The sequence below is a fragment of the Rhinopithecus roxellana genome, chromosome 15 (assembly GCF_007565055.1).
Source record: "Rhinopithecus roxellana isolate Shanxi Qingling chromosome 15, ASM756505v1, whole genome shotgun sequence".
Classification (NCBI taxonomy): Eukaryota; Metazoa; Chordata; class Mammalia; order Primates; family Cercopithecidae; genus Rhinopithecus; species Rhinopithecus roxellana.
In genome coordinates, this window is record NC_044563.1 from 94,473,740 (window position 1) to 94,485,778 (window position 12,039).

The 12,039-nt window shown below is 38.4% G+C and overlaps 1 protein-coding gene and 1 non-coding gene across 6 annotated transcripts in view; one reads left to right on the forward strand and one right to left on the reverse strand.

The window, feature by feature from the left end:
* Positions 1 to 12,039, reverse strand: part of COPB1 (coatomer protein complex subunit beta 1) — a 54,287-nt gene that overhangs the window by 23,580 nt on the left and 18,668 nt on the right. For all 5 annotated transcript variants that reach the window (XM_010388381.2, XM_010388380.2, XM_010388379.2 and 2 more), the window contains 6 exons: positions 11,161 to 11,268; positions 10,931 to 11,077; positions 9,552 to 9,697; positions 7,205 to 7,301; positions 6,052 to 6,212; positions 4,791 to 4,911 (listed from right to left, as the gene is read on the reverse strand). In XM_010388381.2, coding sequence (XP_010386683.1) covers positions 4,791 to 4,911; positions 6,052 to 6,212; positions 7,205 to 7,301; positions 9,552 to 9,697; positions 10,931 to 11,077; positions 11,161 to 11,268 — 780 coding nt within the window. The remainder of the gene's footprint in view (positions 1 to 4,790; positions 4,912 to 6,051; positions 6,213 to 7,204; positions 7,302 to 9,551; positions 9,698 to 10,930; positions 11,078 to 11,160; positions 11,269 to 12,039) is intronic.
* LOC115893731 lies at positions 8,884 to 8,945 on the forward strand. Its single transcript, XR_004053788.1, has one exon. It is a non-coding gene; the product is annotated as a U7 small nuclear RNA (small nuclear RNA).

The window sequence follows — 12,039 nt, forward strand, 5'->3', positions numbered from 1 at the left end:
ACTTACTTTTTTAGTCTCATGTAGCATTATCCTGACACATATGCTCTATGCCCTTGCCAAACTGCCTTTGGCTGAGTATTGATCTGCACACATGCATGAAAAACTACTGGAGGCCTGGGGAAAAACCAGCAGAAGAGTAAGTATATATCCTCCAAGCTTGGATACTGTCTCCAAAAGGAGAGGAAAGAGAGGAGGGGACAGAAAATAAATCTGAGGAAATGAGTGAAAATTTCCCAAACTGATGGAGATATAAACCTGCAAACCCAACAAGCTCAGTGAACAAGTACAGCAAACATGAAGAAAACCACACTAAGGCACATCCTAATCAAACTACTGAAACCCAGTGAAAAGGAGAAAATTTAAGACCAGTGGAAGATACACACACACACACACACACACACACACACACACTCCACCCAGGGAGATAAGGATAACAGCAGACTTCTCACCAAAAAGCCAGAAGACAAGGGAGCTTTATCTTTACACTACTGGAAAAAACCCAGAAAACTTAGAATCCTATACCCACAAAGGTAACTTTCAAAAGTGTACAAAAAATAGACTTTTTCCAGACAAAAACTAGTAGAATCTGTTGCCAACAGATCTGCACTATAAGAAAAGTTAAAGCAAATTCTTTAGGCAAAAGATATATGATACCAGAAACTCAGTCCTACACAAAGAAATGAAGAATGCTGGAAATGGCATAAATGAAGGAGTGCCAGTGAAATCATAAGCAATCAAACTTCTTGTACCAAACAGTGCAAACATTATTAACTTGGTATGTTACAAGAAACTGGCTCTTCTAAGCAGATATCCATAAACATTCTCAACTTCCAGAAGTGACACAATCAGGAGAGGAAAGCAAATTCAACTCTGAGATAAAAAAATATTGGAGGTTTTTAAAAAACATACTTTAAAGATTACACTGACCAGACCTGAATAAATGCCCACAAGAGTTACAAAATAAATTACTGCTCATAAATCAAATCAATTGACAAGGGATAATATACCTTATAAATTACCTGGCTCTCATTTATGGCTTTTCTTATAATGGAATTAAAACAAAAACAAAAAAAACCTGGCCAGGCACGGTGGCTCACGCCTGTATGTAATCCCAGCACTTTGGGAGGCCAAGGTGGGCAGATCACCTGAGGTCAGGAGCTCAAGACCAGCCTGGTCAACATGGTGAAACCCCCAGTCTCTACTAAAAATACAAAAAAAATTAGATGGCCGTGGTGGCAGGTGCCTATAATCCCAGCTACTCAGGAGGCTGAGCCAGGAGAATCGCTTGAACCTGGGAGGCAGAGGTTGCAGTGAGCTGAGATCACGCCACTGCACTCCAGTCTGGACAACAAGAGTGAGACTCCATCTAAAAAAAAAAATTTTTTTAGACCAAGCTGTTAGTCTCCAAAAACCAAGGAAATACGAATAATGTGAGTGAAACTGTTTCAATTTACAAACCTGCTGTTTAGATAACCAACATAATACAAAGCTGAAGGAATCAAAAGGAGTCCCATTTATACAGGCCCTATTTGAATGTCAGAAATTGCTGTGGTAGGACATTGTAACCAACTTTGCCCTACTACCACAAATGTTCTGTGGATTCTGTTTCTTAAATAATAAGAGTTGAAACAACGATCTGTGGCTGCAGAATGGATGTTGTGTTAGCAGGCATGAAAACATTAATTTCTTTCTACATCTCCATCAAAGCCCTTGGGTGACCAGCGAAACTGTCAATAAACAGTAATATTTTAAAAAGGAGTCTTTTATTTCTGAGCAGTAGGTCTCAATGGTGAGCTTAAAATACTTAGTAAACCATCCTGTAAAGAGGATGTGCTGACATCCAGGCTTTGTTGTTCCACTGACAGAGCACAGACAGAGTAGATTAAGCATAATTCTTTTTTTGTTGTTGTTGTTGAGACAGAGTCTCACCCTGTTTCCCAGGCTGGAGTGCAGTGGAGTGCAATCTCAGCTCACTGCAACCTCTGCCTCCTGGGTTCAAGCAATTCTCCTGCCTCAGCCTCCCCTGTAGCTGGGACTACAGGTGCCTGCTACTACGCCCAGCTAATTGATTAAGCATAATTCTTTTTTTTTTTTTTTTTTTTTTGAGACGGAGTCTCGCTCTGTCACCCAGGCTGGAGTGCAGTGACCGGATCTTGGCTCACTGCAAGCTCCGCCTCCCGGGTTTACGCCATTCTCCTGCCTCAGCCTCCCGAGTAGCTGGGACTACAGGCGCCCGCCACCTCGCCCGGCTAGTTTTTTTGTATTTTTTTAGTAGAGACGGGGTTTCACCGGGTTAGCCAGGATGGTCTCAATCTCCTGACCTCGTGATCCGCCCGTCTCGGCCTCCCAAAGTGCTGGGATTACAGGCTTGAGCCATCGCGCCCGGCCAAGCATAATTCTTAAGAGCCCTAGGATTTTCAAAATGGGAAATGAGCAATGACTTCAACTTGGTCACTGGTTGTATTAGCCCTTACCAAGAGTCAGCCTATTCTTTGAAGCCAGGCACTGACTTCTCCTCTCTAGCTACTAAAGTCCTAGATGGCACATTCTTCCAATATAAGGTTGTTTAGTCTACACTGAAAATGTGTTGTTTAATGTGGTCACCTTCACCAATGATCTTAACTCTTCCAGATAACTTGCTACAGCTTCTCCATTAGGACTTGCTACTGCATGTCAAATTTTTACATTATGAAGATAGGCTTCTTTCCTTAAACCTCATGAACCAACCTCTGCTAACTTCTAACTCTTCTTCTGAAGCTTCCTTACCTCTCTCAGCCTTCATGGAATTGAAGAGAGTTAAGGTCTTAGTCTGAATTAGGCTTTTGGCTTAAGGGAATCTTGTGGCTGGTTTGATCTTCTATCCATACCACTCAAACTTGCTATCAGCAACAAAGCAATTTAACTTTCTTTCTTCCTTTTTTTTTTTTCTTGAGACGGAGTCTGGCTCTGTCTCCCAGGCTGGAGTGGAGTGGCGTGATCTCAGCTCACTGCAACCTCCACCTCCCAGGTTCAAGCAATTCTCCTGCCTCAGCCTCCCGAGTAGCTGGGATTGCAGGCGCCCATCACCACACCCAGCTAATTTTTGTATTTTTAGTAGAGACAGAGTTTCACCATGTTGGCCAGGCTGGTTTCGAACTCCTGACCTCATGATCCGCCCGCCTCGGCCTCCCAAAGTGCTGGGATTACAGGCGTGAGTCACCACGCCCGGCAGCTGTTTCTCTTTCTTATCATTCCTATGTTTACTGGAGTAGCACTTTTACTTCCTCTAAGAGCGTTTCCTTTGCATGCACAATTTGGCTACCTACTTGGCAAAAGAAGCCTAGCTTTTGGCTTACCTCAGCTTTTGACATGCCTTCCTCATTAAGTTTAATTATTTCTCACTTCTGATTTAAAGTGAAAGACATGTGACTCTTCCTTTCACTTAGAAGCCACTGTAGGATTATTAACCAGCCTAATTTCAATATTGTGGTATCTCAGGGAGTAGGGAGGCCCAAGGAGAAGGAGAGAGATGGGGTAACAGCCAGTTGGTGGAGTAGTCGGAACATACACACAACAGTTATTGATTACGTTTACTGTTTTATATGGGAATGGTTCCTGGCATCACAAAACAACTATGATAATAACATTTTAAAGATCACTGATCACAGATCACCATAATAGATGTAATAATAATGGAAAAGTTTGAAACATTGTGAGAATTACCAAAATGTAATACAGACATATGAAGTGAGCATATGCTTATTTGGAAAAATGGTGCCAACAGACTTGCTCAACTCAGGGTTCCCACAAACCTGCATTTGTTTAAAAAAAAAAAAAAAAAGCAGTATGTGCAAAGTGCAATAAAATGAAGTATGCCTGTAAATGCTATGTAAATAATTGTTACACTGTATTGTTTTCAAATTTCTATTATTTTTACTGTTTATCGTTTTTTTTTTTTTTTTTTTTTTTTTTTGGGGGGACGGAGTCTCGCTCTGTCGCCCAGGCTGGAGTGCAGTGGCCGGATCTCAGCTCACTGCAAGCTCCGCTTCCAGGGCTCACGCCATTCTCCTGCCTCAGCCTCCCGAGTAGCTGGGACTACAGGCGTCTGCCACCTCGCCCGGCTAGTTTTTTGTAGTTTTTAGTAGAGACAGGGTTTCACCGTGTTAGCCAGGATGGTCTTGATCTCCTGACCTTGTGATCCACCCGTCTCGGCCTCCCAAAGTGCTGGGATTACAGGCTTGAGCCACCGCGCCCGGCCCTGTTTATCGTTTTTTAAAAAAGATATTTTCAATCCATAGTTGGTTGAATCTGCAAGTGCAGAAGCTGTGAATATGGAGGACCAACTGCATACCATTGTAAATGGGTGTTTGGTCACAACAGTCAGCAGCTACAACGAAGGTGTGAACTACAGATGAAAATAATTTAAAAGACATTCTGGGATAAAACAGACAATAACCGAATGGATGCAGATGCTGGAGAGAAGGACACTTCCTTTGCTGGTCCTGAACTAATCCTAGCAAACTGAGGTGACTTCATAAATCCTTTACCTCTTCCACTGGAATAATCACATGACATTGTTATTATATCACTTTGTCAATTTTAATTTTTTTTAAGTCCAAACAGAAGAGGAAGATACTTTATCAATTTTAGAGTAATGTATTATTGTGTCCACTTCCGCTATTAAATCATACACACACTCAACTCTTCCATGATAGAAACTTAGTATTAATTTTTGCATCCTTCACTGTTCAATGCATATAGTAGGCACTCGATGTTTAATTGTTACATAAATGTACAATAAATGAACTTACATTTTGCTTTTTCTTCTCCTGAACCAAAGCTACATAGCGCAACGCAATCTTGGTCAGAGTTGTGGCAAGGGACGCAGCAACAAAGAAATCTCCATCTAGAAGGAATCCTCTCAAGGGAGGTCTACAAAGCAATCAAGGAAAATCAAACCCACCAACTTGTTAAGCAGCATGCAGCTTTTGCATAAATGATTGATATAGGCCTATTAAACACTCTTACTACCATCCTTCAGTGAAAAGAATACCTCAGTTAACTAACTCCTTAGCTCCCAGAAGAAAGAAGGAAAAAGAAAAATAATACATGACTTTAAAACATAACTTTGGCCGGGTGTAGTGGCTCATGCCGGTAATCCTGGCACTTTGGGAGGCCAAGGCAGGCGGACTACCTGAGGTCAGGAGTTCGAGGACAGCCTGGCCAACATGGTGAAACCCCCGTCTCTACTAAAAATACAAAAATTAGCTGGGCATGGTGGCACACATCTGTAATCCCAGCTACTCAGGAGACTGAGGCAACAGAATTGCTTGAGCCCAGGAGACAGGCTGCAGTGAGCCATGATTGTGCCACTGCCCTCCACCCTGACCGTCAGAGCAAGACTCTGTCTCAAAAAAACGACAACTTATCTCCAAATGACACAAAAGTCAACAGAATATGGAAAGATAAAATATTTAATTAAGGGCATATGTAATTGCAGCTAATGAAGTACATCCAAATTCCAGCTTACCTAGTTATCTACTAGTTAAGTCTCAAATTCCTCTTCCATAAAATGGAGATAATATATTCTATCTCAAAGGCTTATTGTCAAACTACTTAGCACAACACCTAGCACTTAGTGGGTATTCAATAAAATTTTAGGGATAGATTTCACCATCTTCACCATTAAAATTTACTTAATAGAAAAATGCACAATTTTATTCCATCATTTAGAAATTGAAAAATCTTCAAAATGTTTTCAGATGCTAATAAACAACAAAACTCAAATATCATCAGTTACCCCCACTTAGCATTTTCTGAGTAAAAATAATTTGAGTTTAAACAGAACAGTTATTTCCATAAAAACACTGGAAGGGACAGAAGATTAAAACCATCAATACAATTCCTAGGGGGATGAACTTAAACATCTTCCTCTTCTCAAGTACCTTAAATGGCAAATATTTTCATTTTGGTTGCAAAAACAAAGAGAAAAGAAATCATTTGACTGCTTTACATACAAGAGTAACAATAAAAATAGTACAGCTGGCAGAGTAATAATGTGCCATACATTACCTGTCTTCCTCTTTCTTGGTGGGTCTAGAACTGCTAAGGGCACTCTGAGTTGCATAGGTACCCATTTCAGTAACCAATTTCTGAACTGGCCCCACAGTTATTTCTTCTTCAGGTTTTAATTCACCAGCTTCTTTCTTTATTTCTGACTCTACAATTGGGATCTAAAAGTCAATTGGAAACATCATTTTAGTAATAGTATCAACAGCAAGCAAAATTATATTTAAATATTTGATCGTTTCTCTAAAAAAGAAATCCCATTACCCTAATGGGATTTTTGGAACTGGGAACTCTGCTTTCAATTTATTTCCTTCCCAGGACAATGTAGTGGGTAGAACAGGGGCTTCAGAGATGGATACTCCAGGGTTTGAATTCTCACTCTGCCACTTACTACTTTGGACCTCAGTTTCTTAATCTATTAAGGGGAAATCTTAATTTTTTCCACACATTTTACCTAATAGAAAAATGCACTAGACAGTGTCTAACACAAAGTAGATGGTCATTAAACCTTATTCCTCTTTTTCATTGCTTTCCTTGAAATTTTAACCAAAACAGTACTCATCCTTCTAAAATGAAATAAATCCGACTTATTTGTACATAATAAATTCATCAACTTTTAAATTAACTGAATGGCTATTATGTATTTATTACTCAATACCAGTCCATCATCTAATGTAAGAGCACTAAGAGTATTTAATCATTACCTATTTTAATTTCTTTATTTTATAGGTGAAAAAAACTGATGTCCAGTTAGGTTGAGGAACTTATATTCAAGGTCCTCCAGCTAACTGTGGACAGAACAATGACTAGAACTAATTGTCAGGTCTCCTGACAATGAGTCCACTGCTCTTTCTATTCTACCATAAGGTTGTTAGGATGAAGAATACTGTCAGTTTTAGTACATAAATATTCTAAAGTCAGACTTACTTACTCTAAGGCATTCTTCCTTCAAAATACAGGCTAAAGCAGAATTTTACAAGCTGCTTCTTCTTAATTTTTTTTTTTAAATAAACACAGAGTATTTTGTTCAAACAAAATCTAACCCGGAGTGTAAATAATGTAGGTAAAAACACAAAAGCAAATCACTACAAAAAAGTCAGATTTTCCTAAAGGAAAAACTATCATATAAAGTAGCATTTACTAAAGAAAAACATACCTCTCCAAGGGACCTGCGGATCTCAGTCATCACACTCTGAATGTCTTCCTTGGTACTACAGTATTCTCCCAGGATCCATAATGCTCCTCGGTAAATCCTAGGGCAATACAAGATCTGAAACGTGAACTTGGCAGACAAATCTTGAAGCAGAGATCTTTCTTTGTTAATTTAAGCACAAATAAAAACAACGGCCAGGCACGGTGGCTCATGCCTGTAATCCCAGCACATTGGGAGGCCAAGGCCAGCAGATCACTTGAGCTCAGGGGCTCGAGACCAGCCTGGGCAACACGGTGAAACCCCATCTCTACTAAAAATACAAAAATCAGCCGGGCACGGTGGTGCACATCTGTAATCTCAGCTACTGAGGAAACTGAAGCATAAGAGCTGCTTGAGACTGGGCAGTGGCTACTATAATCCCAGCACTTTGGAAGGCTGAGGCAGGTGGATCACCTGAGGTCAGGAGTTCAAGTCCAGCCTGACAAACACGGTGAAACCTCATATCTACTGATAATACAAGAAAATAAAATTAAAAAAAAATTAGCTGGATGTGGTGGCAGGTGCCTACAGTCCAGCTACTTGGGAGACTGAGGCTGGAGAATCGCTTGAACATGAGAGGCGGAAGTTGCAGTGAGCTGATATCGCACCACTGCACTCTAGCCTGTGCGACAGAGCAAGACTCCATCTCAAAAAAAAAAAAAAAGAGCTGCCTGAATCCAGGAGGCGGAGGTTGCAATGAGCTGAGATCATGCCACTGCACTCCAGCCTGGGTGACAGAGCACGCTTCTGTCTCAATAACGAAAAAACAAAAAACAAAAATCAACAAGATTCTGCAGTTCTAAAGTATTTTAGATAAACATTTCAGAAAGAATCTAACAAAACCTAGGTTTCAGTTCTCTCCAGAAATCACAAAGATCAAAAGTAAAATAACTGTTCTTATTAATTATTATTAGGAACATTCTAAAACTGGTAAAACAGTAAAAATAAAATACCAAAATGTTTCCCAGAAAAGTGTCCATTTAGGACACAGTGAAGGTAAATTTGGCTTTATCACTTACTATTATAAGAAATGTATTATTTTATGGCCAGGCATGGTGGCTCACACCTGTAATTCCAACATCTGTGGAGGATGAGGTAGGAGGATTGCTTGAGTCCAGGAGTTCAAGACCAGCCTGGGCAACATAGCGAGGCCCTCATCTTTCTTTAAAAAAAAAAAAAGAAGAATAAAATAAAAAAAGAAAACCAGGAATGTATTGTTTTAATATAAAAAGTAATTCACTTTTTATTTTCAGTCACTGAACAGAGAGGCAAGGTGTTGAACTAAACAATGGAAACAAAAGAAGTACAAGGGATCAGTAAAAAAAAAAAAAAAAAAAAAAAAAGGAAAGAAAGCAACCATTCATTCATTTAGATTAAAAAAATAAATAGAGACAAAGTCTCACCATGTTGCCCAGGCTGGTCTCCAACTCCTGACATCCAGCAATCCTCCCACCTTGGCCTCCCAAAGTGCTGGGAATATAGGTGTGAGCCACCATACCTGGCCAACAATTCTTTAGTTTACAATGTTAAACTGAATAAAGTCCTTAGTCATCTTCCCCTAAGATTTTAATTCAATTTTTTCAGAAAAAATTAATTATAGAAACCAAAGCTCTAAGAGATTATGGCTGTCAAAAACAAATCCTCAGTGTTATAGTTCTTTTAAAATTTGTTTAGCAGGCTTTCCAGTTTTTGCTGGAAAGCCCTCCCACAAAAAAAAAAAAGCCAATCCTTAATATGATTTTTTTTTTCACAAAAGAAGCAAATCCTGCTCTGTTCACTTCCATAAATATTAATATATTTTCATATCATAAAAACAATTTCGTACTTGTCCCTTCCTTCCTTCCTTAGACATACTTCAAGTCTGTTATAGACTATCTATCAGATGCTTTAAATGAAATAAAATTTGATGCAACAGTCCTTTCTCATTAGCAAAGGCTCTCTGAAGGAAAAGACAGATTTAGGTTGCATTTTCAATCTTTCTCTTCATTAAATGTGAAAGGAAGATACAAATAATAGTAATAGCCAAAAAGCGATGACATTTAGAAATACGCTCTTTAGTTACTTTAAGATTCAAAATGTTTTAGAGAAAATCAGAATAGAGACACTGAGCTAAATCACTCCTAAAAAAATTATTTTTTGGCCATATATTGTGGATTAACTGAGAGTAAAGGAAGCATGATGCTTGTTGTTACACTTGTCTTATTTTGGCTTGATTGTCCTCTCCATTCTATTTTCTATCCACTGAACCTTTAAAGATAAAAACCGATACAATGCTTACTTGACCTCACATTTAAATGTATTTTAAACATACTTGACAGATTTAATAGCATGAAAGACTTCAAGCATCTTCTCAACAATAAGCATTCTCAGGTTATCAAAGCGCTGAATGGCTTCACGAACAAACTCCAAAACATCAGCAGCTGCTGCTTCATTATTGTCACTGAGAAATTCCATTAACTAAAAGAAAAAAAAAAAGGGAAAATAGAACAATTTTCCAAAAGAAAAATTATCTAGGACAATAAATAAATCCATAAATTTATAAAGAATGTAATTTTTTGGTTGTTTTCTAAGAGACAGGGTCTTGCTCTGCTGCCCAGGCTAGAGTATAGTGGCACAATCATAGCTCACTGCAGCCTTGAACTCCTGGGCTCAAGTGATCCTCCGGCAACTTCAGCCTCCCCAGCAGCTAGGACTTCAGGCATGACACTACGCCTAGCTAATATTAATTTTTTTGTAGAGACAGGGTCTCCCTATATTGCATCGGCTGGTCTTGAACTCCTGGCCTCAAGTAATCCTCTTGCCTAGCCCTCCCAAAGTGCTCGAATTATAGATATGAACCGCCAAGCCTGACTCTTGTAATTCTTAATAATTTTCAAATACACAACAAAATGTAAATTGAGAGACAAGTGCTATTACGTAAAGAAAGTCACAATGGCTTTTCTGTTTTATGATTAAAGATAAGCCAGAGATCCAAAACTCAAAATAAATTAATTTCATCCTCCTAAATTGTAACTAAAAGTAGAATCATTTTAGAAAGAACTCAAGAGCTCAGAGGCAAAAATCAAATTATAATAACATATCTCACTTATCTGATAGTGACAGAAAGCAAAATATTCGGGGGGAGGGATTGCATCGGAAGTTATACCTGATATAAATGACGAATTGATGGGTGCTGACGAGTTGATGGGTGCAGCACACCAACACGGCACAAGTATACATATGTAACAAACCTGCACGTTATGCACATGTACCCTAGAACTTAAAGTATAATAATAAAAAAATAAATAAAAAATAAAAAAGAAAGCAAAATATTCTAGGTATGTTAATTTTTCCTATAACTGATTCCTTTAAGAGCTAAAGCTATTTAAAATAAGTACCTATTTGCCTTACTGAATAATACATACACACAGCATAATTTTACTTTAGGTAACTATATCATCAATTAAAATAATATGCAAAGCTATTTTTTTGGTCACTGTTTTTGTTTTTTTGATGAATATATAAGTGAAAGAAGTCACAGTCCTCACCCTTCTGAGCTTAAAGGTAGAGGTAGACATAAAGATCACTTCTCACCATGAGATTTAATGGTCCCAGGCAGTTGAGATTTCTGGAGTTTGGCTGTCAAATAACTAGCTTTTTAAAAAAATTCTTTTAGAGAATTGCAAAATTAAAGTGATCAGAATTACATACCACAGGAATAACATTTGCAGCCATATCTGGAAATCGGACAGAACAGGAATGCAATGTTCGCACTAGGAGTTGTCTGTATTTGTCAGTATCTTCATGCTCAGACACATTATTAGTTTTTATCACTTCCTTCTTCAGGACAATAACCAGCTATAGAACGAAGTAAAAATAAGTGAGAGTTACATCACATTTGGGCCTGATAGCTACAAAGTGCTGTCAGAGTTTCGTTTTACCTCTTCAACATTCCTAGAAGAGACAAGATCCAGTGCTAACTGCAGAGTTTTCTTTCGTACTTCTAAGTCTGGTGTGCTCAATACTCTTAGGATATCCATAACCAGATCCTAAAAAAGAAGAAAAAATCAAGAATTAACACCAATCTTTCTGGTCACAAGAAAAGTATATTTACTACAGAATGGTGGGGTTTATCTATCATCACTTTAATTCTTTAATCAACAACAAAACCACTAGTGGTGGAAGAACTAGATATTTTGGGTCTCCTGATACACTGCAGTATGAAGTAATAGCACATGACACATTCAAACTGACAATGTTTACTCCGACTCTGTCAAGCTAAAGCTCAAGCTCCAACTTAGTTTATAGAAAGTAACAGAAGTCAAAAGAACAAGCTAAACAACATAAGAAAGTAGCCATACACATCCAGAAAGAGGGGCATTTTATAGTATTACTGGTCTGGTCTCTTCAACAAATCAGTGTCATTAAAAAAAGATACTGTCCAAAATTAAGAGACTGAAAGGGCATAACCACCAGATATGATGCATGGTTACAAAATGGGCAAACTAAACAAAAAGGGCTTTTGGGACAACTGGGAAAATCTACATATAGACTTGGTATTAGATAACATTAATAAATTATTAACAGTTTCGTTAAGTGTGATAATATTATTTGACCCTATAGGAAAATGTAACATTTAAAAGATGCATACTTAAAAACAATTCGAAACTGATAAAAAAGTTCTAAGAGTGAACTCCCGTATATCCTTCACCTACATTCACCAGTTACTATCTTCCCACATTTGCTCTTTTTTTTTTTTTGAGACGGAGTTTCGCTCTGTCGCCCAGGCTGGAGTGTAGTGGCAAGATCTTGGCTCACTG